Below are 27,669 nucleotides of genomic sequence, written 5' to 3' on the forward strand. Positions count from 1 at the left end.
CAGGTTTGCCCCGTGACCCCATGGAGCTGAGCTCCCCCAGACCCAGCTGCCCATCTCGGGCGTGCAGCCAGCCCCCACCCTGCCCCACTCAGAGCCCCACAGACAAACAGCAGCCGCTGCACCAGCTTGGGGTTTGCTCTTTATAACGCAGCAGCTTCCACTCTGCTCTGACCACACAGTGGTGGGCAGGGGGGCTGCTCCCAGCTCCTGCTGCCTGTGCAGAAACCCCACCCAGCCCAGTGCTGGTTTCTGGGGCTCTCGCTGGGCCGGGCAGCCCCCTATTGCCCTGTGACTCCACCCTGCCAGCAGGACCCTTGTGACTACGCCTGACCCCCTGCCCAGCCCCACGGCCAGGCCCCTGCTCCAGGCTGCACTCACCAGCTCGGCCCTGGGCCCTGACCCCCAGGTGGGGCCGGGGAGGCAGCCCACGAGCCAGGGCACAGTTGCTGGCTTCCTGGCCCCGGAGCCCCATCCAGGAACGTTCAGGGGGCCCTGCGACGCTCTGTAACGCGCTGGCCTAACCTCGCAGGGCAGATGCAGCCGATGCCCTCCGCCAGGGGTACCATCGCGGGACGACACCAACTCCCCACACGATGATACCACCCCACTGCACCTGCACTGCGGGGGGGAGGGGGACAGCTGCAGCCCTGGGGGGTGGGGGATTTTTCACAGCTGAGCACTGCAGCTATGTCAACCTAACCTCTCAGAGTACACCAGCCCCCCCGAATACACAACACACACACACACCCCGGCCCAGCCACATGCAGCAGGACAGAGACACTCCTTCAGCGAGCGCAGTCCGAGCAGGACCCGGGCTGGGGGGAGGCTCTGGGGGCTCAGAGCACCAGTGTGACGCTGAGAGACAGGCTGGAGCCAACCTGGCCCCTCTCTCGCTCCCAGCGCCTCGTCCCACAGTAGGTTCCTGCAGGTCCCACTACACAAATTCCCAAGCCCAATCCCTGCCTGAAACGACCCCCCCAGCCCAGCCCGAGGGCGCAGCCCAGGGCCAGGCAATGATAACCCCGCCCCCACCCGAATCACCCGTCTAGATTGCCCCGGGACGGCCCGTGCAGCCCCCCACCCCCCGCCGGGCTCCTGTCTTCCACACGCATGGCCAAAGGCCCGGGAGTTCTGGAGCCTGGGGCGGGGCCGGGGCCCGTAAAATCCTGGGTGCGTGGCAGGGGCGCTGGGGGCCCCAGGTGATGGAGGAGCTGCAGGCTCAGTCCTGGCCCCCATGCCCTGCCCCGCGGTCAGCAGGACCTTCTGGAGCCTGGGGCAGGGCCGGGGCCCGTACAATCCTGGGTGCATGGCAGGGGCGCTGGGGGCCCCGGGTGATGGAGGAGCTGCAGGCTCAGTCCTGGCCCCCATGCCCTGCCCTGCGGTCAGCAGGACCCGGTGTCGCTGCCTCCTTCTGTCTCAGAGATGGGCTCCAGCGGGGTCCGGGCCCGGCCGAGGTCGGGGGAGGCAGAGCCGTTCCTTCCGATGCCACACGACTGCCCCGCGTTGTGGATCTGCCACAGGTTGTCCAGAGCTTCCGCCTTGGCCTGCTTCAGGAGATCTGCCTGGCCCTGCAGCGGGGAAAGGCCAAAGGTCAGGGGTGTGTGGGGCAGGGGGACCCCATCAGCACCCAATGGCCACCCCCACCCTCAGAGCTGGAGCCAGCAGAGGCGTGGGGGCTGCCGCCTTCGAGGTCTCTGTGCTCTGGGGGAGCAGCCTGGACCCAGAGGCACCCTTCTCCTGCAGTGGCTGGAAAACGAGGGGCAGGGGCTCCCCCCACCAGCGGGAACTGGCCCCTGGGCTGTGGGGAGAGGGGCCCAGGTTGTGACACGCAGAGACCCTAATCCAGCCGAGCTGTCTCCCTTCCCCAGGCAGAGTCACTGCTCAGGAGTGGCCCCCTAAAGCACAAACCTCACCCCATGAGACGAGCAGCCTCCCCCCGTCCCAGCCCTGCCTGGGGGCCAGAAGGGAGCAGCGTGATCCTCTCGTCTGACCTCCTGCACCGACCCTCGTCCCCTCACTCCTGCAAGAGACCCCTCGCCTCCAGCTGAGCCCCTGACTCCTCGGATCACGGGTCAGTCATGCGGCGGCGAATCCCCCTTTCACACTCGCGTCACAGTCAGCTCCCCCCACCCCCAGGCATTCAGGTCAGCACAGACTGGAATCCCACCCACCCGTGGCCTCTGTGGGGTGAACGGGGGGCAGGGGGATCTCAGCCCAGCCCCCCGGTGGGACAAGTGGCACCAAGAGCTGAGAGCTGGCGATAAAAGCTGAGATCTGAATGGGCCTCCCTGCGGAGAGTGGGCCAGGGAGCCTCCCTGCTGCGAGTCCAGCACGCTCGGTCTCTATGGACCCTGAGCGGAGCTGAGACACCCAACGCCTGGCAGGACATGGGCCTGAAAGGATCACACGACGCCGTGTCCCTCCCCCCTCGCGTACATGACCTGTGGGCCACGGGGGGCTCTGCTATGAGGCGCCAGCAGAGCCTGGGGCTGGGGGTCACCTGCCCAGCCCGGCACATACAGGGCCCCAGCCCCACCCGGCCCCTTTGGCCGCTCACTAGCCCCTTTGGGCTACAGCTCTGGTGCCACCAGGAGTCCACTCTGGGTACTGCAGCTCTGTGCCTCCCCGTCCAAGCCCCAGCTGGTTCCCTGGGCAGGCAGCGTCCAGCAGGAGGCAGCGTTTCCACGCCCAGCGGGTGGGGTGTCGCGGTGTGGTGCTGACTCCACAGGGCCCCTGTCCAGGCAGAGCACCGAGAACCAGCCCGAACGCAGAGCCCGGCCATCGGCACGGTGCTGGGAACTCCCTCACACACCCCTGAGCTCAAGGAGCAGCTCCCTTCGCTGGCGGCAGCAGCAGGCTGTTCTTCCCTCTGCGGGCAGCCACGGGCACCACACTCGCCGCAGACCTGCCCATCCAGCGTCCCACAATTTGTACCGGGGGTGGGCGAGAGCCATAGAACCAAACTAAACCCTGTACATGATGGAAACCCCATCAAGCCAGGGGCGCGGCAGCTCCCCCAGTTCCAGCCGCAGCCCCCGTGGCACTGCCCCATACTCTCCCCGGCTCAGCACCACAAGGCCCCCTTAGCCATCGCCCAGCTCCGAGGGACGCTCACTCCCCAAGATGGCCTCTGCCCCACACAGCCCCTAGATGGCAGCACGGGATCACCGCACCACGGTCCCAGCTCTGAGGGGTCCCACAGGAGCAGGGCCTGCGTCTCCCCAGGGCCCACCCTACACCCAGAACAATGGGGCCCCAGTCCAGACCCAGGCAGCGCAGAGCCCAGTCCAGGGGGCACAGAGCTGTCACCTGTGTGTGCCCTACAGCCCGCTACACACACCACACCTGTGGACGCCCACGGCCCTACAGCCCACCGCACACACCACACACCTGTGCACGCCCACAGCCCTACACACACACACACACACCTGTGCACGCCTGCGGCCCTACAGCCCACCACACACACCACACACCTGTGCACGCCTGCGGTCCTACAGCCCACCACACACACCACACACCTGTGCACGCCCACAGCCCTACAGCCCTCCACACGCACACACCTGTGCACACTCGCGGCCCTTGTCGATTTAGCTCTTCCATGGCAGCCGGCATGCAAGCCCTGCAGGGCTCACTGAAGCAGGCTCTGTCCTAGCAAAGGGCGAAGAAAGCTGGCCGAGGGGGCTGGTGATGGCCGCAGGGTCCCACTACGCTGGCCGTGGCTGGAGCCTGCTCCGGGGGATTTCTGCACCCACTCCCCACACAGGGGTTGGGATCCGCCTGATGTCCTCGGCCACCACCGGGCCCAGCTGTGCCTACTAACCAGGAGACAGCTCTGCGGGCGCTGGAGCGGCTGGGAATGGCTCTCAGGGAGCTGAAGCCGTTGAGCCTCGTGGGGGCCAGGTGACCCAGGCGCTGGGGTGGGCTGGGGGAACGGAGCCGACAGGCCCTGGCCACCAACAATGCCCCTTTGTCTGCAGCCTGGCTCCCCGGCAGTCTCAGCTCTGCCACGTGAACCAGCACCAAGCAGGGCCCAGGGCCAGGCTAGGCTGGGAGCCAGGGGCAGGCTGACAATCTGTCCCGGGTCCCAAGATCAACAGGGACGCGGGGGGCACTGCAGGCAACTGGGACCATCCCAGCAGGATGCACAGGGGCAGCTGCCAGCGCTGGCACCACAAGAGGGGAGTGGCAGTCCTGGGTTCCATTCCTGGATCCGCCACTGACTCTGTGTGGCTTTAAGGAATTTCCTGCCCCATGCCTCAGTTTCCCCCTAGGAGAGCAGGGATAACGCCCTCCTTGTGGGCACATGAATCTGGCCGGTTTGCTACGTGCAGAGGCGACGTGAATGCTCAGCATGGGCATCGCTTTCCTGGGTGTTACGGCCCAGCACTCCGAGCAGCAGAGGAAACAGCGTCGCGTGGTGCAGTCTGGCGTCCCACCGCCCCCAGAGCGTCACCCCATCAGGCCAGCCTCAGCCCTCGCCCGTCCCAGGTACAGGTGGGGAAACAGACCCAGGAGGAGATGGGTCCCAGGGAGTCCGGTGGCAGAGCTGGGACCAGTGATCCCAGCTCTCGGTCCCACTGGTCCTCAGGCTCCAGGGCTCCTTTAACACGAGGGAAACTGAGTCAAGGGGAAACCACTGCGGGAGAAAATCTAGAGGGAGTCGCCCAACCCCAGCAGCCAGGCCCTGGCGTTACCTTCAGCACCGTGATGTTCCAGGCAAAGCTCTCCAGGGTCTTCTGCAGCTTTCTGCCCTTCAGCCCCTCCTTGGCCTCCAGGCAGTGCAGCTCCTTGTGGAAATCCATCCCTGGGGAGCGGAGCAGAGGGGAGCCGTCACGCCGAGCTGGGTGGGGGAACACAGCAAAGCCAGCGGCAGGGTGCCCAGGGCTGGCTCCATATGGTGAGCGCCCTGCGCTGCTCGCTGGCGCCCCGGCGGCACAAGGAGCCCCCCTGTGGGGTCGTTGCCCCAGAACAGCGCCCCGTGCACAGCCCGTGGGTGGGCAGGGTAGAGGGGCAGACAGCCCATGCCAGACCAGCGAGCTCTGCTGGCAGGGGGCTGGGGTCAGGAGAGATCCAGCACTGCACCTCACTCACGCAGCTCTAAGGAGCTGGAAACAAGGGAATTCCCTGTCACAAAGGGGGGCCCCAGTAACGCACCCCTAGGGCACCGGGGCAGCCACGGTGCTAGTCGGAGCAACCCCAGAGCCCAAGGATGTCCGACGCCTGGCTCAGTGGGTCCAAAGGCTGGGACAGGTGTGATCCCAGCCGGCGGCAGGGCAGGGCCCAGGTGGCAGCTGTCACCACCCCTGCGGGGAGCAGCGGCAGGTTCTTGTGGGCATGGGGTGGGCAGCACCCTGCAGGCAGAGTGGGGTGTACGTGGGAGACCTGGGCTCTGAGTGCCTGGAACTGCAATGGCAGCACCATGGGATGGTGGCTGGGGGGCCTGTGCCCCAGGGAGCAGGCGGGTGGGCAAGCTCCAGGGCTGAGCCGTGTAGCGAGGAGTCGCCCCAGGGGTGGCACCGTGCCTGATCTGAGCCCTTGGCTGGGCAGATGGTGCCACTGGCCCAGTGGGGTCTGCCCTGGCCGTGCTGCCGGGGGGGCCCTGCGTGGGGGGGGGACAAGGTGCAGCGCCCCCAACAGGAGCCTTTCTCGCGGACTCGCTGGCCTCCCGGGCCCGAGCCAGCAGCTTCCGGCTGCTTCCTGGCGCCTTCCGTGCCGGGGAGAGGGGAACGGCCTCGAGCACCGGTGGGGGAGGGAGCAGTCAAGGCCGCCCGCCGCCCCCCGCCCCCCGCCCCCAGCCCTGTGCTGAGCGAGGAGCCTGGGAGTCGCCTGCAGAACCGCCCCCCCCCGGGTACTGGCACAGCCGTGAAGCTGCCTGAGGGGGAGGGGATCCCACAGCCTGAGGGCACCAATGCGCTAATGAAGGGGGAGCTCGGTGACCCCCAAAGACCCCCCGCTCCCTGTGGGAGCTCATGCAGGGCCCTGCCTGTCCCCCCCCCATGGCTCCCCCTTCATTAGCGCAAGGCTCCGGCTCGTTATCTCTGCTGACGCTGATGGGAAACGACTGCGCCAGCCTCCGGGGGGAGGGAGGGTGGCAGGGCTGGGAGCCCCAGCAATTGCCTGGCGCAACGGGCCCTGGGATTGGAGGGGCAGCCAGCACCATGCATGGCCATGTAGTGCCCCCCCCCTCCAGGCAGCGGAGGGAGACTGCTCAGGGGCCGTGGGGCATGGGGGGCCGTGGGGCACAGGGTACCTCTCCCTGGCCACCTGCCAAGCCGCTCAGCGTCTGCAGCCAAGAGCGCTACAGGGGCTACCCAGCACAGGCAGCTCCCCCCGACACCCCCCATTGATACCACACACCCCTCGACCCCACACTATGGCCCCCATCCTCCCAGACAGCCCTTATCGATACCACATTCCCCAGACCCCACACCATGGCCCCCATCCCCCGACAGCCCCCACCGATACCACTCCCGAGACCCTGCACCACAGCCCCCATCCCCCCATCAATACGACCCCCCTGAGACCACACATCATGGCCCCCATCCTCCCAGACACCCCCCACCAATACCACTCTCCCAGGACCCCACACCACAGCCCCCATCCCCCCATCAATACCACCCCCCTGAGACCGCACATCATGGCCCCCATCCTCCCAGACACCTCCCACCGATACCACCCCCCCAGGACCCCACACCACAGCCCCCATCCCCCCGACAGCCCCCACCGATACCACCTCCCGAGACCCTACACCACAGCTCCCATCCCCCCATCAATACCACCCCCCTGAGACCGCACATCATGGCCCCCATCCTCCCAGACACCTCCCACCAATACCACTCCCCCAGGACCCCACACCACAGCCCCCATCCCCCACAGTGACCCCTCCACTGATACCACATCCCCCAGACCCCACACCATGGCCCCCATCCCCCCAACAGCCCCCACCGATACCACCCCCCAAGATCCTACACCACAGCCCCCATCAATACCACCCCCCAGGACCCCACACCACAGCCCCCCTCCCCCCATCAATACCACCCCCCCGAGACCCCACACCATGGCCCCCATCCTCCCAGACACCCCCCACCGATACCACCTCCCAGGACCCCACACCACAGCCCCCATCCCCCACAGTGACCCCCCACTGATACCATGACCCCCCCACCAATACTGCAGCCCCCATCCCCTGCAGCAACCCCTTCCCCACCCGCCGTGGGCACGGTGCTGAGCTGGACCCGCCTGCTCCCATTGGGGCTGGCCTGCGAGGGGTTAAGCGGGCACCCTGCCCCGAGTGCATTACTCCCCTCCCCGACGCGATGCCGGCTCCAGGCCACGCGCTGCAGCTCGCCCACCTCCGTCAATCATCCCCCCACCCTTGGGTTATTAACACCGGGGGGATCTGGGCAGGGCCCGGCCCCCGCAGTGTGCGTCAGGGTCCACGCTGGAGGCAGGGCAGGTTGTGGGGCACTGAGCCAGGGGGTGAGGGGGGGGGCAGGACTGGGTAGAAGGGGGCGGCAAGTTGGGAGTGAGGGGCGCCAGCAGAGCAGCAGGGAGCCCAGAGCTGGGTAGCAGGGGCTGCGGGTCGGGAGTGAGGGGCCCTGGCAGAGCAGGGGGGAGCCCAGGGCTGGGCTAGCAGGGGCTGTGGGCCGGGAGTGAGGGGCACTGGCAGAGCAGGGGGGAGCCCAGGGCTGGGTAGCAGGGGCTGCGGGTCGGGAGTGAGGGGCCCTGGCAGAGCAGGGGGGAGCCCAGGGCTGGGCTAGCAGGGGCTGTGGGCCGGGAGTGAGGGGCACTGGCAGAGCAGGGGGGAGCCCAGGGCTGGGTAGCAGGGGCTGCGGGTCGGGAGTGAGGGGCCCTGGCAGAGCAGGGGGAGCCCAGGGCTGGGTAGCAGGGGCTGCGGGTTGGGAGTGAGGGGCCCTGGCAGAGCAGGGGGGAGCCCAGGGCTGGGTAGCAGGGGCTGCGGGTCGGGAGTGAGGGGCCCTGGCAGAGCAGGGGGAGCCCAGGGCTGGGTAGCAGGGGCTGCGGGCCGGGAGTGAGGGGCACTGGCAGAGCAGGGGGGAGCCCAGGGCTGGGTAGCAGGGGCTGCGGGTCGGGAGTGAGGGGCCCTGGCAGAGCAGGGGGGAGCCCAGGGCTGGGCTAGCAGGGGCTGCGGGTCGGGAGTGAGGGGCCCTGGCAGAGCAGGGGGAGCCCAGGGCTGGGTAGCAGGGGCTGTGGGTCGGGAGTGAGGGGCCCTGGCAGAACAGGGGGGAGCCCAGGGCTGGCTAGCAGGGGCTGCGGGTCGGGAGCGAGGGGCCCTGGCAGAGCTGGGGGAGCCCAGGGCTGGGCTAGCAGGGGCTGTGGGCTGGGAGTGAGGGGCACTGGCAGAGCAGGGGGGAGCCCAGGCCAGGCGAGCAGGCATGGGGGGCCGGAGGGAGGTGCACTGGCACAGCCTGACAGCAACACCTGCCTGTGTGGGTTCAGCCACGTGTCTTTTATGCCACAACACTCGTCGCCACTTACGCCGTCAGCCCTAGTCTGTTATTTCTGATGCTAATTATATTCCTGGGTTTGGCAGTTAACGATTCCTCTCTGCTTCCTTGTCAGCCTCCCCTGTATGGCTCTGCTCCCCCAGCACCGGCCCCTCTGCGGCCCCGCTGCCCACCTCTCAGTGCCGCGCGCTGGTGCCCGCTCGGAAGCGTCTCCACCTCGTGCCCCAGCCCCCCACAGGGTTCGAGCAGCCTGGGGCCCAGGCACTAGCACCACAGATCAGGTGTCTCAGCTGGGAACAGCCAGGAGGGGGACAGAGCCATGTCCTGTGTCGAGCCAAATACACCTGCTCCCAACACGCCCACAGCCCCATTCCCTGCCCACAGCTGCAGCCACTCAGCTGCCTGGGAAACGGGAGACCGGCCGGGAGGGGCTGGAGCAGCCCAGCAGACTCCCATGGGGCTGGGCATGGAGAGGTCACTGCCCCAGCCGGCCACCAGCTCCATCGGCCTGGCCCAGGGTCTCTCCCCTCCAGGGGTCCGGCTCCATCCAGCCCCAGGTAACCACCAGCCGAGGGTGCCCAGAGGCCCCATTAGCGCTGCGCCTCGTCCTGCCAGGAGGTGCCACTGGTGCCAACACAAAGGCCGCCCCTGTGGCTCCAGGTGCCCTTAGCCCCCCAGCACCCTGGGGGGAGCAGTCGGGGCCCCAACCCACCACGCTCTGCAGCCGGGCCCAGCGGCACCTGCCTCAGCGGCACATACCTGCCTGCTGGGCTTGCATCAGCTTGCTGTGCACCGCGTCGGCCAATTCGATCAGGGTCCGGCTGGTCTGGATCGTCTATGGGAGCAGAGACGGGGGAGGGAGGGAGCAGGATGAGCACCGGCCCAGCACCCCGGTGACCCCTTCCCGCACGGGCCCACACAGGTTCCCCCCAGCTCCAGGTTTGGAGAGCAGGGGGAAGGGAGGAGACGCTCCCCAGGCCAGGCCTCCCCGCTCTCTGCAATGCCCGGGCCAGGTGCCAGCTCCTGGGAACACAAAGGAAGCGGCTCCGGCCGCCTGCTGGGATCCCATCTGACCCCGCGAGGCACCAGGGGCTGCGCTGGCTAATGGCCCCTGAGGGGACCGCAGGGTCTCGGCTGCGGAAGCGACTCGCCTCTGGCCGGCTGCCCGCGCGGCAGGTGGCAGGACCAGGCCATGCTGGGACCTCGCTCTTCCGTCCCAGGGTGGGGCTGGCACTTCCCGGCCCACCCGACCCCGAGCGTGCCGCTGCCTGCTGCCGGGACCAGGCCAGGTGACGAGCGCCCGAGGAGGGAGCCGGCTCAGCCGGGGTGGGGCTGGCTGCCCGGTGAGGGGGGGCGGGTGCTTACGGTCTCGTAGGCAGTGAGCACTTTGCGGAGCAGCTCCGGGACGGGCCCCTGGGCCTCCATGGGGGGGTACTGCTCGTCCAGGTTCAGCGTCACGCTGGGGGTGCTCTCGCTGCGCAGCAGCCACGCAGCCACCGTCAGGATGCACTGCTTCATGGTGGCCGCCGGCGTCAGGCCGCACAGCTCCTTGAAGGAGACCAGGGCGTTCTGGAGACGGAGAAACAAGTGAGCTGGATACCCCACTGCGCGGGGGGGCAGGGCCACAGCCCCCAGCGAGGAGCCCTGTGCAGCCTGGCCTGGGGCGCTGACACAAACACAGGCCTCATACTGGGGGCCTCCCAAATGGAACCCAGGAGTCCTGATCCCAGCCCCTCCCCCAGCCCCTCCAACCTACTAGACCCCACTCCCCTCCCTGAGGGGGAGAGAACCCAGGTGTCCTGCCCCCAGCCCCTCCAACTCACTAGACCCCACTCCTCTCCCCGAGCAGGAGAGAACCCAGGCGTTCTGCCCCCAGCCCCTCCCCCAGACACTCCAACCCACTAGACCCCACTCCCCTCCCCGAGCGGGGGAGAACCCACGCGTCCTGCCCCCAGGCCCTCCCCCAGACACTCCAGCGCACTAGACCCCACTCCCCTCCCCAAGTGGGAGAGAACCCAGGCATCCTGCCCCCAGCCCCTCCCCCAGACACTCCAACCCACTAGACCCCACTCCCCTCCCCGAGCAGGGGAGAACCCAGGCGTCCTGCCCCCAGCCCGGCATGGTACCTGCATGTTCTCCCGCAGGTCAGTGGCCTCGCGCAGCGGCTGGCTGGCCGTGCGGAACACCTCGTCGATGGCCTTGATGCCGGTGGTCTTGGCGGAGGCATATTCCCGCAGCCGCCGGCCCCTGCGCCCGGCACGCCCCCGCCGCGGCCCCTTGCCCCCGCCGGGCCGGTTGGCAATGGCCACATGCAAGAAGAGGGTGGCGTGGGGCAGCAGGTCTCCGGCCAGGGACCGCAGGGGTACGTGGCGGTAGCCGCTCTGCAGGCACTCGAAGGGGATGGTGTACTGGGCGATGAACTCGTCCCCGATGTAGTCGTCGTCCAGCACGACCAGGCGCAGCAGGGCCAGCTCGGGCAGGTTCACCTGGAACTCCAGGCTCTCCTCGAAGACCGGGTTATCCCCGCTCTGCAGTGCCGTCTTGGTGCGCCGCTCAGCGCAGTCGGCCGGGATGCCGTGAATCTCGGCGCAGACGTAGGGCTCCACCACGTCACCCTTGGCGCCCGAGCCTCGGGGTTTGGGCAGGTTCTGCCCGCTGATCACCCGGAGGTGCAGCAGCTGGGCTGGCACGCCGGGCAGCGAGTCCTTGGCGTTGGCACTGAAGTAGGAGACCTCCTCCCGCATGATGGCGGGGCGCAGCACGTACCCGCAGGCCCCGTTCTGGCAGAACCAGCCTGCGTTCAGGTCCATCATGAGCCCTGGTGTCTGGAAGTTCATGGCCACCATCTGGCAGCCGCACTTCCAGAAGTCCTGCGGGTGCATGTTGCTGGCGTCGATGCGCAGGGGGCTGGGGTAGACCCGGGACAGGAACCGCTTGTTGTAGCTCACCAGCTCGGCGGGGCACTCGCTGGCGAAGCGCCCGGCCTCCACCTCACTGAAGGAGCAGACCTCCCAGTAGCGCTGCCCGCGCCGCGAGGCCTCAAAGTCCTGGAAGGGCACCGCCTGGCACAGGCTGACGAGCTCCGACAGCTCCCTGCTCAGCCGCAGCCTGCGCCGCCCGCCCCCCGCGGGTGGCTGCCCGTCGGCCGTGCCCGGGCGCTGCCACGGCTCCGGGCCCTCCTCCTCGTCCGTCACCTCCCCCTCGCTCTCGTGGCAGCTGGGCGGCAGCTTCCTGCCCTCGATGAGGACCCTGCCCTTGAGTGTCTCCGGGGAGGGCAGATAGGCCTCCTCGGGGGCGGGGGGGTCCAGGTACAGCTTGGCACCCAGGGTTTTCCTCAGGCACTGCGCCATCAGGCGCTGCTGGGCGGGCGAGCAGCGCACGGCCAGGCACAGGATGAGGGGGTATTCGGAGGCCTCAAAGGCGTACCGGTCGATCACGCCCACCACGCTGCGACAGGCCACGCGGGAGGCGGCCGAGCGGCCCCCGGAGACCAGGGGCTCGCCGTCCGGGCCGTCCCACACCACCAGCTCCAGGCTGCGGCAGCCCATGCGCAGGGCCGTGACGTAGCCGCCGAGTCCCGCGCTGGCCCAGGAGCTGTCCTCCCGCAGGCAGGCGCTGTGGGCCGAGCTGATGTAGTAGTGGGACAGGGGCTGTGTCATGTCCTGGCACACCCGGCGGTGCTGCGGGTCGAAGATGGAGCAGTCGGGGGAGAGTAGGTAGCGGGTGAAGCCGTCGATGGCCAGGTAGCCCTTCTCCCGGCCCTCGCTGGAGGGCTCGTATTTGCTAACGATCTCCAGGCACGTCTCCTCGGTCACCCCCTCCATGCCCTGCTCCACCTCCAAGAACGTCAGTAGGTCCTTCAGTCCCAGCGACTCCTTGTCGCTGGAGAACTGGACCAGGAGGAAAAAGATCTCGGGCCTGGTGCAGAGGTCGACATAGGCCTCCACAAACAGGTTGCAGGCCACGTCGCTCCCTGGCCGCTCGCCGGCCTTCTGCAGCTCCTTGAACTTCAGCTCGATGGTGGAGCCCTTCATGCCCGGGTTCAGCGCCTTGACGAGCTGCACGGCCCGGGCCATGGGGATCCGGCCCACTTTCTCCAGGTCCGCCACCTCGAAGACCGAGGAGATCCAGGAGGTCCGGAGGCTGGGATGGCCGGCCTCGGGCGCCTGTGGGGTGTGCTTCCCGTAGGACACCAGGTACCTCAGGCCCATCACCCAGGCGTTCACCACATCGGCCGAGCTGGCCACCAGGTCCAGGGATTCGTAGTTGCCGCCATGGATGATGGAGAAGGCGCACTCATCCGGGAACTGGTCGGAGAGGCCATTGCTGCGCAGCACGGGCGTTTTCTTTCCCACCCGCACCTCCTTGACCAGCTCGATCTCAATCTTGGCCTTCTCCGAGTCCTTCTTGGAGGGCTCCCACCGCAGGCAGCGCATGTCAGGGGCCAGCATGAAGAAGCGGCTGTACATGCGGGAGTTGGAGCGAACTTTCTTCATCTCGCAGCCCTGCAGCATGAAGGAGATGCAGGCCGCCGCGCTGTTGATCTTCCGGTCGTGGGGCATGGTGCTGAAGGACACGGTCTTCTTCTGAACCGGCCTCTGGCAAGACCCGTCCTGCGGGGGGAGAACACAGCGGTCAGGCCCGGCGCAGAGACCGACAGGCCAGGCCACGGGCCGGGCTGCACAGAGGAGACCGGAGGGGCAAGGGGCGACGCCCGCACAGGGAGTGGGGCGAGACCCGTCCTGCGGGGGGAGAACACAGCGGTCAGGCACGGTGCAGAGACCGACAGGCCGGGCCACGGGCCGGGCTGCACAGAGGAGAGCGGAGGGGCAAGGGGCAATGCCCACACAGGTAGTGGGGTGAGACCCGTCCTGTGGGGGGAGAACGCAGCGGTCAGGCCCGGCACAGAGACCGACAGGCCGGGCCACGGGCCGGGCTGCACAGAGGAGAGCAGAGGGGCAAGGGGCAATGCCCACACAGGGAGTGGGGCGAGACCCGTCCTGCGGGGGGAGAACACAGCGGTCAGGCACGGTGCAGAGACTGACAGGCCAGGCCACGGGCCGGGCTGCACAGAGGAGAGCGGAGGGGCAAGGGGCAGTGCCCACACAGGGAGTGGGGCGAGACCCGTCCTGTGGGGGGAGAACGCAGCGGTCAGGCACGGTGCAGAGACCGACAGGCCGGGCCATGGGCCAGGCTGCACAGAGGAGACCGGAGGGGCAAGGGGCAATGCCCACACAGGGAGTGGGGTGAGACCCGTCCTGCGGGGGGAGAACACAGCGGTCAGGCACGGTGCAGAGACCGACAGGCCGGGCCATGGGCCGGGCTGCACAGAGGAGAGCGGAGGGGCAAGGGGCAACGCCCACACAGGGAGTGGGGCGAGACCCGTCCTGCGGGGGGAGAACGCAGCAGTCAGGTCCGGCACAGAGACCGACAGGCCGGGCCACAGGCCGGGCTGCACAGAGGAGACCGGAGGGGCAAGGGGCGACGCCCGCACAGGGAGTGGGGCGAGCGCCGTCTGCTCACAAGACCCAGGCGTGGGGCTCCTGCCCCTGCTGACATGGAGAAGTAACGCAGCCAGGACCCTCTGCCAGCCCAGCCCCGGCACCGACTGCCCAGGGCAGAGCCCGGCAGCGGGGAGGCTCCTTCGAAGCAGAGCACAGACATTCGGGCTCGAGCCAGGGCGCTGAGAGGAAACCCCAGCTCCGGCACAGCCCTGCTGGGTGACCCTGGGCACATCCCTTCGTCTCCCTCTACCGCGGGGCAGCACAAACTCTGCGCTCCCAGCAGCTAAATGGCTGGGGTGCAAACTCAGGCACCTTGACACCCCTCAGGGAGCCTGCCCAGCACACGGAGACGGCACAGCCTTCTTTCCTGCGTTAAGCCAGTCAGTTTTGCTCCGGAGGGAAAACTCTGTTTGGAGCAGCGGGTCCATCTCCTGCGACGTGGCCAGACAGGCCCCTCCCTGCAGGGCCCCGGCAGTGACCCCGACAGCCAGCCGCCAGACGGGGGCTCGACAGTGGGCGCCTCCAAGCCTCTGTCCCTCCTTCCGCCCCGGCAAGGTGCAGGGGCCTGATAAGCCCTTTCGAGCTAAATCTAGCGCACATCCTCCCGTGGCCTTCGGCCGCCACACAGGGACCCTCGCCCCCAGCCGGCTGCTGAGCTCTTCCTGTCGGGATCTGGGGGCAGGAGGCACCTTCCCAAGGGCCCTTCCCGATTCCCCATGGGCGCCATGTGCTCCCCATGACACCACACACAGACCCCATGCCCTGAGATTTGCTTCTCCTCTGAGCTGCAGCCCCTGCTAGCCCAGCCCAGGGCTCCCCCCCGCCAGCTCTGCCGGTGCCCCTCACTCCTGACCTGCAGCCCCTGCTATCCCTACGCAGGGTTCCACCCCACCAGCTCTGCCGGTGCCCCTCACTCCCAACCCGCAGCCCCTGCTATCCCTACGCAGGGCTCCCCCGCCCCCCAGCTCTGCCAGTGCCCCTCACTCCTGACCCGCAGCCCCTGCTATCCCTACGCAGGGTTCCCCCCCTCCAGCTCTGCCGGTGCCCCTCACTCCCAACCCGCAGCCCCTGCTATCCCTACGCAGGGCTCCCCCGCCCCCCAGCTCTGCCAGTGCCCCTCACTCCCGACCCGCAGCCCCTGCTATCCCTACGCAGGGTTCCCCCCCTCCCGCTCTGCCGGTGCCCCTCACTCCCAACCCGCAGCCCCTGCTATCCCTACGCAGGGCTCCCCCGCCCCCCAGCTCTGCCAGTGCCCCTCACTCCCGACCCGCAGCCCCTGCTATCCCTACGCAGGGTTCCCCCCCTCCAGCTCTGCTGGTGCTCCTCACTTCCGACCTGCAGCCCCTGCTGTCCCAGGCCAGGGCTCCCCCCGACAGCTCTGCCGGTGCCCCGCATTCCTGACCCGCAGCCCAGAATGAATACCCAAATGGGCACCAGGATCCAGATTCCAGCAAGCAGGAACTGGAGGTGAAGAAACCGACCATCCCATAGATGATCAGGCTCCCACACTGAGCAGCTGGGGGGGTGGGGCGGGGGCAGATCCCGGCTCCAGCTCCCCTCCCCCACAGGGCTCTGTCTCAAGGTGATTCCCCGGCTCAGGCCTTGGAGAGACAAAATAGCCCCCTGGCCCTGGAACGCTCCTGGACCAGCTGGGGAGCCCCTGGCATCCGCAGGCAGCCTCATGCCAACCCCGCCCCCCCAAGCAGGGGGCTCTCCCAGCCTGCCCCTGCCCTGCCCCCACTGAACGGGGGACTCCGCCAGCCTGCCCCTGCCCCCATCGAGTGATGGGCTCCCCCAGCCTGCCCCTGCCCTGCCCCCACCAAGTAGGGGGCTCCTCCAGCCTGTCCCTACCCAGCCCCCCCCTAGCGGGGGGCTCCCTCAGTCTGACCCTGCCCAGCCCCACTGAGCAGGTGCCTCCTGGGGGCAGAGAGCAGCTGGAGGAGGCCTGAGGATGGGGCTGGGATAAGCAGATCCTGCCTGGGGTTTCTCAAAGGGAAGCCTCTGGGGGTTCGGGGGAGTAGCCAGGTCTCAGCAAACCAGACCCCTCAGCCCACAAGGGGGGGCATTTTGGGGGGGGGCATTTTGTGAGGCCCATCAGGGCCCAGGCTCGGGGCCTGCTGCCCAACAACAGTGAACAGGGGGGAGCCCAAGGACACAGCAGCCTCGGCTGGAATTCCACAGCCAGGCGCTGTGGTGGGGGTCCCACTGCTAGGGCAGGTCCCAGCTCAGGGGCCGGACCCTGCCTGGCCTTCGCCAATGAGCAGCAACGGGACAATGCAAAGAAACAAAGGAGCTGACAGGAATCATCGGTGCCCCTCACTCCTGATCCGCAGCCCCCTCCTGTCCCAGCCCTGGGCCTCACCAATCCCCCTGCCCCATCCTCGCTCTGTCAAGCAGAAATGCACCGAGCCAATGTCTCCCCCACGTGGGTCCACTGCTGAGCATCCCCCCCCCCCCGCAGCAGGACTTGCTGCCCTTTTAATCCAGAGGATTTTCCAATCGAGCAGCTGGCGCAGCCCCACTGACCTTCCCCCCCGCCCCTGCCAGGTACCCAGGCATCGCTGTCACCATCGAGCAAGGGACCCCCCCCCCCACACACACACCCACACCAACACACTCACTCTCTCGTGCACACACCCACACACACCCCTCTCACGCTCACCCACACACCCACACGCACCCACACACACACGCGCACACACCCCGCCACATCCCTCCTGGCTGAGAGACCCGGAGCCAGCAGCACGTGGCTCATTCAGCCAGCAGTCACCAGGGTCAGGGCTCCCTGGGCTGGGCACTGAGCAGCAGCCCCCCCATGCCGCCCCCAGGGGAGCCCCCGGCTCTACCAGCCCCACACACATGGCCCAGTGGGGAGAGGTTCCTGCTCGGCAGAGCCAGATCCTTTTAGCTCCGTTTTCCTTCCTTCCTTCCTTCCTCTCAAGGCCGGGAGCCAGGATCCTGCCAGCTGCTCACCCTCCCCCAGCGGCCTGGCCACTCGGGGCGGCCCAGCCCAGCCCATCGTAGCTGCCCCACCAGACCTGGGGTCAGAGCAGCTCAGCCCCAGACCCCAGCTCTGACGCAGGCAATTCTGGGCTGCCCCATGAGTCGCTCCCGGCGTGTCCAGGCCCCTGCCCTCGTCTCCCCCCCGGAATGGACGTGCCCGCAGCCCCCTTAGCCCATCAGCGCTAACAACCCTGGTGCTACAATTCAGTCCTGCCCAGCGACGGGACTGCCCCCCCCCCATGCCATGCCAGACCCCCAGGTACCCCATGCCCGACAGGCACCCGCAAAGGGAAAAGAAAACGGCACAGACACCCCCTGCCTGCCCAGCTTGCTACCCAGAGAGGCCCCTGCCCCCCCACGGGGGCCATTTGTCACGGTATCCCGCAAAGCCAGCCCTGGGGGAGGGGGGCTGTGGCCCAGGCCACGCCACCTTCCACCCCAAGGCCCTGCTGAAGGTGCATCTCAGCCTGGCCTGGCAGCAGAGCCCAGCACCGGGCCCTGGAGGGACAGACCTGGCCCCCGCCCCAGGCAGGGCTGTGTCGGAGCAGAGCGACCCCAGGGAGTCGCTGCCCTTACGGGGCTGCCCTGTGACCCCCAGGGACACACACGGCTGCCCTCAGAGGGCCCTGCTCGTCCCTGCCCCAGAGGGCTGCTCTCCGGAGCCAGGCCTGGGGCAACCCAGAGTGGCAGTGACCAAAACCTCAGGCAAAGTAGCGGGCTGCCCCGTCCCTGTGGCTGGCACCTCCCAGACATGCTGCCCCGTCCCTGGCCCAGGTCAGGCCATCAGCCCCTCCCTTCCCGAACCAGCCGGGCCACACAGGCAGTCCCTATACTGTGTATTGGCCCTGGCGCTCAGGGCTGGAAGCCTCACACGTGGCTCTCACAGGGATAGAAACTCCCTGGGAAGAACGAAATCTCCAGGTTGGGGGGCTGAGTTCCGGAGGGAGGGGGAAGGGTCGGGGCTCCAGCCGAATCCACCAGGCAGAGGGAGCCCAGGGCTGGGCTAGCAGGGGCTGCGGGTCGGGAGTGGGGCTCAGGCAGACATTTTCTGTTAAAGGTACAAACACTCCAGGACACAAACCCCCCACTCTCCATGTCCCCAGCTCTGGCAGGAGACGGGTCCCTCCCTGTGCTGACACTCACAGCCCGGGGGGGGGGTGACACGGCACAGACGTGGCCAAACCGCTGGCTGCACAGCTGCCATGCTGATTTAATTAGGGTGCATCGTCCCTTTATTGATGGCAGAGCAGCGGGCCAGGCTTCCCCGGCTGGCGGCACAGCCTGCAGGGGCCCATGAGGGGGCTGCACAGACCCCAGGGACACGCCAAACCAGAGCCCAGCGACATACCGACCAGGGTAAGGCGGGACATGAAAACAGCCGGTGGGCACCCCTGCCGTTAGTAGCTTCAGAATCCACTTGCATCCCCTCGCGTCCGGTCCTCCCTTGCTGCCAGATTGCTCTGGAGAGCCAGCCCGGCGCCAGCAGCCTCCGCCAGGGAGATCGGCCGGTCATGCCAGGAGCCAGAGCTGGGTCCTGTGGGGCTGCAGGTGGGCAGGGAGCCGGTCGGTGCCGCTGTCTGATGTGGGCGCCGGCCCTGCTGGGAAACAAGCTGAACCCACCGCGGGGCCCTCAACCAGCCACAGGAGGGGTCACTGCCAAGCTGCACCGGACTCGGCCACAGAGCCAGCGTGAGCAGCCTCTGTCTCCCGGCTCCCACCAGGCCAGAACTAACCGGCCCCCCGGCCATCGCGTCTGCCCCCAGACAAACACCTGCTGTTGGTTCAGCCAAAACTACTTTACTTATGGGGCTGGGCCCCAGGGCCCCACAGCGCCTCCTGCCACCTGCCGAGGCTCCAGTCTGGGAGGCCGCAGGGCCTGAAGGGCAGAGGCCACGGGATTTAAAGGCATCAGAGAGCGGGCAGAGCACCCAGAGCCAGCGGCAAAGGACCTCAGCTGGACTGCGAGGACCTAGTGGGGGCAGCAGGCGTGGAGCTAGGGCAGACACCATTCTGGTGGCACCTAGCGGCCCCTGCCAGGATCGGGGCCCTGTTGGGCTGCGCGCTGCAGCCCCACCCCCTTCCGCCCCCACCACAGGAGCCTGGACTAGGCTGGGCAATAGGCCATGCGGGGCGGTGGCAGACTGGCCGGAATGGGTCTTGCCCACAGGGTGCCAGGAGGGCTCCCAGCGGGACATTGGTTCAGGGCTTCCTGGCACGTCCTGTCCAGGGATTCCCCGTGCCCAGGGGATGGGAGCTGGCACCAATCACACTGCGCCCAACACCCACCTGGCTTGCTGGCACCTTGCACCCAGCCGTGGGCAGAAACCCAGGCCAGGAGCAGGTTCCAAAGGTGACCGAGAGGCAGAGACGTCCCGGGGACCGTCCGGCTGCCCCCACTCCAGCAGCCCTTCGCAGGGTGTGTGAATGAGTCACGGGGCAGGGGGTGATCTCAGAGGGGTGAGTCAGGTCGGAGAGGTACAGAACGTGGCATCATTCGGTTACTGTGCCTGGGTGCCACCCACCAGAGCCAGGCGCAGCCACGGGAACCTGAGACAAAAAGCAGGGAGACCCCCCTGCTCCCATGGGGGGAGTGGCGAGCCCAGCCGGGGCGGGGGGGAACTGGCTCCCTCCGCAGCTGAGGGAAGAGCCAGGCAGCGTTTGGGGGGTTCCCCACTCTCATCCTGACTCCAGTTTGGGGGTTCTGGCTGGCAATCAGAGGGTGCTTCCCCCTCTCCCTGAGCAGGCCCCATGCTCCAACCCCCTCCCAGCCGTCCTGTACCCGTTGCTCCTGCGCAGAGCACCCAAGGGAGCCCCGTGCATGAGGGAGGGGAGAATGGGTCCCATGGAGCAGACCGGTTCGGCCGTCACCGCCCCCCAAGCAGCTCAGCACAGGGGAGAAGCTCCGAGCCTGCAGCTCCCGTCCAAGGCAGGGAGCTCTCTGCCCCTCCCGCGCCCCCCTGCCCAGGGGTGCTGGCTGTGTTCCCAGCGGGGTCGGATGCACACAGAGGTCACGGCCCAGCCTCCACCCGGCCTCAGAGGCACCGCCCTGCTCGCCCCACACCCAGCACAGCCCTGCCCTGGCCCAGAACAGAAAACAGGAAATCTACCCGGAAAGGAAGCGCCGGGCGGGGAGCTGCTTTGATCAAACGGCTGCCGGGCTTCCATGCCAGCTGTGACCTCGCAGGCCTGGCCTCGCCTGCCAGAGAGAAACAGGCCCCGAGTCCACACAATTGGACAGAGACTCGGCCGCGGGGGTCCTGTCAGGCCGACACCCCCACAAGACCCAGTACAGTCCGCAGGACCCCCCAACCTAGCTGGGGCACAAGCTGGGGATGGGGTGATGATTTCACTGTGCGGGGCTGGTCGATGGCCCACCTGCCCCTCACGCTCAGGGAACGTGGTCACCGCGTGCTGATGGGCAGTGGCGGCTGGACGCACGGGGAGAGGCAGCCCGCGGGTTCCCACCGCATCACGCACTCTGGCCTCCACGCTGCACTGGGGGGGTGACCCCCGCCGGCGGAGACGTCCTAGGCTGGCTTTGCTCTGAGCTCAGGCGGCAGCTGGTCCGTGCTGCCAGGGCAGCCCTGCTCCCGGCCCCAGGATAGCCAGACTCGGCCTCCCCATGCCAGACCCCCTGCCTCGGCGCACGCAGCGGCAGGCTCCGCCCCAGCACCGCCAAGCGCTCTGCGGACGGTACAGAGACTCGCTTCCCGGTACAGGATGGAGGTAACCGCACGCTGCCTGGCTCCTGCCGGCGGTTACATGAGGCTTGCTCGAGGGCAGGAAGAGGAAGCCAGTAACCTGAGCGACGCGCAGCCCAGTGCAGCCCAGGGAAGCTCTCGGAGGTGGCTTGGGGAATCCGGGGCTCCTGCTGAGATGAAAAGGGGCCAGGCCTGGACACTGCAGCTGTCCATACTGCAGAGGAAAGAGAATCCCCAGCAGCCAGGTGCAGTACAGGGCCCATGGCCCCATGCACCCCTGAGGCACAGGCGCCCAGCGTGGCTCTCACCACGTGCCCCCGCGGTCGGGGGCAGTGAATGCACCACAGCAGCACAGGGCGAGTGGCACGCCCAGTCACACCTGCCAGGCCAGCCACAAGACAGACGCTTTCGCAGGAGAAGCCAACACTACCCACCCTGGGACTGAGCTCAGCCAATCACATGGGCTAGAACAACCCGGGACGTCCCCTCCGGGTCGCCCTCGGGCACTAGGGGCCGTGCCAAACCCCTTCCAAAACACCAGCTCCCCGCTCTCCGTGCTCCTGCCGCACCTGCCACGGCTCCAAGGCCAGGGACCTCCCGCATGCAGGGCCCTTTTGGGACGTTCCCTTAAGCAGCTGATCTGGTGGCTCCTGCTCCTGTTTACACCCCATTGGGTTTGGCTGCTGGTCAGCATGAGAACAGGGGAAGTGAAAGCAGCCGAGTTTCAGCCATGGGAGGCTGGGGGCAGGGCTGGTTCTGCAGGCCGTGCTGCTGGGGAGACACATGCGTAGCAGAGAGGCTCCTTCACCACCACTTGGGCCCCTGGCTCACGGCAAGATGTGCCCCCCGCCTGGCCCCCCAGACACCCCATGGAGCGGGAGAGTCCCTGAGGGAAATTCGCAAGATCCCCCCTTGGGGATAACGTTCTAGCACGAAGAGCCACCGCAGCAGGGCCCCCCACGGCCAGACCCTCACCCCGCTGCCCTTCTGCCAACCCTCAGCAGCTGGCACAGAACGGAGTCGGTTCCGCGCTGCAGCCCGGCAGCCAGTCGCCCCGGGGAGCGCGGCTAATATGCTCACAGAGGAGGCAACGCAAGCAGACAGGCAGAGCTGGGAACAGAAACCAGGTGTTCAGGTGCCATCCAGTGCCCTCCCCACTGCCCCACACTGCCCTGCCCCACTGGACTCCGCCAAGGCCCTGTGCTGAGTTCAGCTCCAGGGCAGTGGGGGCCTCGAAGGGGGGTGTGAGTCCATGACAGGGGACAATACCACGCTACTCGAAAGCAGGTGGCTGCCCCTTGACCCCAGCCAGGAAACCCTCATCCTCCCACACCACGGGAAGCCCAGGCAGGCAGTGCCCCCCTCCAGGCGGCTGGGCTCAGCCAGGGCTTCCTAGAGGAGCTTGTTGCCTGCCAAGAAGCACCAGCTGCCGCCCGCAGCGAGGGGCTGGCATGTGCCCAGCCTGTGAGATACCCGCCCCCACAGCCCCCGGGGAGGGGCGCTCAGGTCTAGGGCAGGGTTGGGGCGGGAGTCCGGGAGCGGGATGCAGCCGTCCCTCATGCCAAGGCCTGAGCTGCAGTGGCTCTTGGGGGAGGGCAAGGAATTCTGGGAAGCTGGGAACAGCAACCGTCTCCGAACGGGCACTAGCAGGAAAAGCACGAGCCAGACAGGGGCGGCGGATGTCTGGGGCAGTTGCATTGAGCAGAGCTTCTGCCTCGTGACCCCAGCCCCCGAAGAGCAAGCGGCGACGAGCCGTGTCACATAGCGACTGGACTCCTCTTCGCCCCATCGCACCATCTGGAGGAGAGCGCACTTGGGATCAGGGCAGAGACAAACCCAGCATGGAACTAACCCGTGGAACTCACAGCTGCAGGAGATCGTCAAGGCAAGGGGACCAGGGTGCCCAGTCATTCAGTGGGACTCAGAGAAGGGATTTGGTTCAGAGACGCCTACGTGAAGGCCAGAGGGGACAGTTACAATCCTCAGTGTGACTGTCGGGGTGCAGGCAACAATTCCTGCCTCCTGTCCGTAAGACCCTCCCGTAGATCCAGCCAGTTCCTGCACTGCCGCTAGCTCCGAGACGCAGTCTCTGTACGCCCAGCCACAGAGATGATCGCTGGCTGCAGACGGCACCACCCCATATAGATATGCCCCCCACTGCCCCTATGGCCAAGGGCCTCGCCAGCGGAGACTCTTGGGCCACCAGTAAGATACTCTGGGGGCATTTTTGCTCTCCAAAGTCTTTGGCTGCAGGCTAACGGGTGCGGGTCCCTGGTAGGTTTCCACGGGCATCAGTGGTGGAATCTCTGATCTGAGGACATCAGTGACTCAGCCAGAGGTGAGGGGCCTATTGCGGGCGGGGGGAAGGTTGTGTGGCCTGCGACAGGCAGGAGGTCAGACAAGATGATCACAGGGTCCTTTCTGGCCTTACAGTCCATGAGCTGGACCATGGGGTCGTTCCAGGCCCTGCAGAACCCTGCTACGTCTCCCAGACTCGGGACAATCAGCTCGGCAAGCAGCTGGCAGGGTGGAAAACGAGGGCAGAGCTGCGAACGGTTCCGGCTGCGTTCGTGCTGCGGGCACTGCTGGGGAACCTCGGCCAGCGCAGCCTGAGCTGCGGCGTTTGGGGACCCACTCCCGGTCCATTTCACGGGCCCTGCCTTCCCACCCACAGCGCACTCACAACCGTCCCGGAAGGGCCTCGGGAACACAACGAGGCTGCTCAACTGCCTGGAGAACAGGGAACAATCGCACTGTAATTGCCCTATACGCACATTACGAAGCTCGCGAACGCTCCCTTTGCCAAGACAACGCGGCTCGACAAAGGAGGCGTGGGCAGGGGCCAGCAGCCTGGGGAGCAGCCCACACGCCAGGTATTAATAGTGCAGCAGCAATTTCGTCTTAAAATAGGCTGTGAGAAGAGAGGAGGCGGGCTCTGGACAAAGGCGACCTATTGCACGGCCCAGCAATGGTGACGCAGGCACAACTGAGGGACAGATTTAGAAATACACGTGTGACTCTCTACCCCCCAGCTCCGGCGCATCAGACCCTCCCTCGACCTTCCAGCCAGAGACTTCCCCTGCGAGCAAGTGCCCAGAGGTCAGGCAGGGAGCCACGCGAAAGTTCCTCCTTCCACGGGGACCCCCAAACCCCCCAAGAAAAAGTGGTGAAGTCCCCACAACGCAGAAGCAACATCCCCTCCCCATGCACAGCCCTGGGGCCTCAGGACGCCAGGCGATTGGGGGCTGCCAGACGGCCTGTGCATGGCAAGCTGGGGGGTGTCACTGAGACAGGCCCTGGCCCAAGGAGTGTACAACCCAGCAATTGTGCTGTGTGCACCTGGCTGAACTCCGAGCCCAGAGCGTCAGGGGCCAGCCCCTAGCCTGAGCCCCACGGGTCGGCCCATGCCAGGCTTTGTGCGCCTCACCAGACAGGTCGCTGCCAGCCTCGGCAAGCGCCGAGACAACCCAATCTGCCAGGTGCCCTGAGATCTGGAGCTGCCCCCCTACCCCTGCGCACAAGATAAACACGGACACCCAGAGCAGGGACCCCTGGGAACTGGATGAAGACCCACAGTGCAAAGCATCACCTAGAGACCAGGCTGCAAGACCCCCCAGCCCCTGTCCCCTAGCCCCTGTCCGCTGAACCTGGTACCGGTCCCCCGCCAGGGGAGCCCCTCCTGGATGGGAACGAGTGAACAGCCCCTCTGAACCAGGCCCCCTACCCCCAACCGCTCTCCCACGCCCCCTCGCCCCACCTGCCTCCCCGGGGCGCGTGGGGGCGCCCACCAGCCAGCTCCCCCCCATCGCTTTCCGCCCCAGTCAGCCTCAATGGTGCAGCCCTTTACCAAGGGGTGGAGGCTGGGGCAGGATCACCCCCGCTGGGTGGGGGAGGGGGATCTGGAGGCTGTCAGTGAGCTCAGGGGTGGGGGCTGGGGGGGTTAGCCTTGGGGAAGTTGGGGGGGAAGCAGTGAAGGACCAGAGGGAAACAGGAGCTGGGGCAGGTGCAATCCCAGCCAGGGGCTCTGGGTGGGGGGGTCCCTGGTCGCATCCAGGCAGGGAGGACGCAGGTGGGCAGGACGGGGGGGCGGGCAGGGGGCGGGGATAGTGGGCAGCGGTGTCCGGTGAGCAGGGAAGATGCTGGGGGGCATGATGAGGATCCCGTCTGGGTCCAGGGGTTGTGGGGGAGTGTCCTGGCCAGGGGAAGGTGGGTGATGGAGGCCCCAAGGTCCCAGCCGGGGGGTGGGATGTAGGTCCCAACCCGGTGGGGGAGGGGGGATGCGGGTCTGGAGGGGATGTGGGGCATGGGGGGGGGGCAGCTGATGCAAGTCCTGGTCAAGGAGAACTGGGGGAAGCGGGGCCCTAGTGTCCCGGGTGGCAGGGCGGGCGGGGGGACTGAGCAGAAGGGGCTGGTGATGCGGGGGGGCCGGAGGTGCAGGGGGAGGGGGGCGGGCCGCAATGGGGGGCGGGGGGCCCGGGGGGAAGGAGGATGCAGGGGGGACTGGTGATGCGGGGGGTGCAGGGGAAGCGGGAGGGGGATCGGGGGGTGCAGGGGGGGCTGGGAATGCGGGGGGGAGGGGGATCCGGGAGGGGTATCGGGGGGTGCAGGAGGAGGCGGGAGGCCGCAATGGGGGGCGGGGGGCCGGGGAGAAAGGAGGATGCGGGGACGGCTGGTGATGCGGGGGGGAGGGGGATGCGGGAGGGGGATCGGGGGCTGCAGGAGGAGGCGGGGGGGATGGTGATGCGGGGGGTGCAGGGGAAGCGGGAGGGGGATCGGGGGGTGCAGGGGGATGCGGGGGGGGCTGGTGATGCGGGGGGAGGGGGATGCGGGAGGGGGATCGGGGGGTGCAGGAGGAGGCGGGGGGGGGCTGGGGATGCAGGAGGGGGATCGGGGGGTGCAGGGGGATGCGGGGGGGGCTGGGGATGCGGGGGGTGCAGGGGATGCGGGAGGGGGATCGGGGGGTGCAGGGGGTGCGGGGGGGCTGGTGATGCGGGGGGTGCAGGGGAAGCGGGAGGGGGATCGGGGGGTGCAGGGGGATGCGGGGGGGGCTGGTGATGCGGGGGGAAGGGGATGCGGGAGGGGGATCGGGGGGTGCAGGGGGATGCGGGAGGGGGATCGGGGGGTGCAGGGGGTGCGGGGGGTGCAGGGGGTGCTGGTGATGCGGGGGGAGGGGGATGCGGGAGGGGGATCGGGGGGTGCAGGAGGAGGCGGGGGGGCTGGGGATGCGGGAGGGGGATCGGGGGGTGCAGGGTGATGCGGGGGGGGCTGGGGATGCGGGGGAGCAGGGGATGCGGGAGGGGGGAATCGGGGGGTGCAGGGGTTGCGGGGGGGGGGCTGGTGATGCGGGGGGTGCAGGGGAAGCGGGAGGGGGATCGGGGGGGTGCAGGGGGGATGCGGGGGGGCTGGTGATGCGGGGGGAGGGGGGATTGCGGGAAGGGGGATCGGGGGGTGCAGGGGGATGCGGGGAGGGGGATCGGGGGGTGGCAGGGGTGTGGGGGGTTGCGGAGGGGGGGTGAGCGCCGGGGGGGGCTTTTGTGAGGCGGGGGGAGGGGGCGGGGGAAAATGCGGGGAGGAGGGGGATGCGGGAGGGTGCAAGCAGGGGGGTGCAGAGGGGGAATTGCGGGGGGGGTGGCTGGGGGGCTGATTAGCTGTGGGGGATGGGGATGCGGGAGGGGGATCGGGGGGGTGCAGGGGGATGCGGGGGGGGGCTGGTGATGCGGGGGGAGGGGGATGCGGGAGGGGGATCGGGGGGTGCAGGGGGATGCGGGGGGGGCTGGTGATGCGGGGGGAGGGGGATGCGGGAGGGGGATCGGGGGGTGCAGGGGGATGCGGGGGGGGCTGGTGATGCGGGGGGTGCAGGGGATGCGGGAGGGGGATCGGGGGGTGCAGGGGGTGCGGGGGGGGCTGGTGATGCGGGGGGTGCAGGGGAAGCGGGAGGGGGATCGGGGGGTGCAGGGGGATGCGGGGGGGGCTGGTGATGCGGGGGGAGGGGGATGCGGGAGGGGGATCGGGGGGTGCAGGGGGTGCAGAGGGTGCGGGGGGGACTGGTGATGCGGGGGGTGCAGGGGAAGCGGGAGGGGGATCGGGGGGTGCAGGGGGTGCGGGGGGGCTGGTGATGCGGGGGGTGCAGGGGAAGCGGGAGGGGGATCGGGGGGTGCAGGGGGTGCGGGGGGTGCAGGGGGGGCTGGTGATGCGGGGGGTGCAGGGGAAGCGGGAGGGGGATCGGGGGGTGCAGGAGGGGGCGGGGGGCCGCGGTCCCGCTCTCACCTTCATGATGCTGGCGCGGGGCGCGGCGGGCACCGGGCTCCGCTCCGCCGAGTTCTCGCGGCTGCTGCCGGAGCCGGAGCTCGGGCTCCCCCCGCCCCGGGGCCCGTCCGCCATCCCCGGCTCGGGGCTCCGCCGCCCCGAGCGCCCCGCAGCCCCGCGCGGCTCTGCCGGGAGACGGGGAGGGGCCGGGGGAGGGGCCGGCCGAGCCCGCCCCGAGCTCCGAGCCTGAGCCCCTGGGCGACCCCGCCCCCCTGCGCCCCGACTCCCCTCCCCTCTGCACCCCAAACACCCCCTACACCTCCATCCTCTGCACCCCCCACCCCTCTGCACCCCAGACACCCCCTCCACCTCCATCCTCTGCACCCCAACTCCCCTCCCCTCTGCACCCCAGACACCCCCTACACCCCATCTTCTGCACCCCCCCACCTCTCTGCACCCCAAACACCCTCTCCACCCCATCCTCTGCACCCCCCCCACCTCTCTGCACCCCAAACACCCCCTCCACCCCCATCCTCTGCACCCCCCCACCTCTCTGCACCCCAAACACCCCCTCCACCTCCGCCCTCTGCATCCCCTCCACCCCCATCCTCTGCACCCCAAACACCCCCTCCACCTTCATCCTCTGCACCCCAAACACCCCCTCCACCCCTGCCCTTTGCACCCCAACTCCCCTCCCCTCTGCACTCCACACCCCCCCTGCACCTCCATCCTCTGCACCCCCCACCCCTC

The 27,669-nt window shown here is 68.3% G+C and overlaps 1 protein-coding gene across 3 annotated transcripts; it reads right to left on the minus strand.

The window, feature by feature from the left end:
* Positions 1 to 1,169: 1,169 nt before the first annotated feature.
* LOC127040434 (inactive phospholipase C-like protein 2) lies at positions 1,170 to 27,054 on the minus strand. 3 transcript variants are annotated; one of them, XM_050934566.1, is made up of 7 exons: positions 26,941 to 27,012; positions 10,592 to 13,078; positions 9,831 to 10,034; positions 9,225 to 9,300; positions 4,695 to 4,804; positions 1,393 to 1,568; positions 1,170 to 1,260 (listed from the first exon to the last, which is right to left on the minus strand). In XM_050934566.1, exons 1-7 carry the CDS (start codon positions 26,944 to 26,946, stop codon positions 1,251 to 1,253), a joined length of 3,069 nt encoding a protein of 1,022 aa, XP_050790523.1. In that variant the 5' UTR covers positions 26,947 to 27,012; the 3' UTR covers positions 1,170 to 1,250. The 3 variants fall into 3 exon arrangements, with proteins under 3 accessions (XP_050790523.1, XP_050790522.1, XP_050790524.1); XM_050934565.1 differs by lacking the exon at positions 1,170 to 1,260 and having other exon boundaries at positions 1,377 to 1,568; positions 26,941 to 27,054; XM_050934567.1 differs by lacking the exons at positions 1,170 to 1,260; positions 26,941 to 27,012 and adding an exon at positions 20,450 to 20,478 and having other exon boundaries at positions 1,377 to 1,568.
* Between the last annotated feature and the right edge of the window lie 615 nt (positions 27,055 to 27,669).

This window comes from Gopherus flavomarginatus, chromosome 25 (assembly GCF_025201925.1).
Source record: "Gopherus flavomarginatus isolate rGopFla2 chromosome 25, rGopFla2.mat.asm, whole genome shotgun sequence".
Taxonomy (NCBI): Eukaryota; Metazoa; Chordata; order Testudines; family Testudinidae; genus Gopherus; species Gopherus flavomarginatus.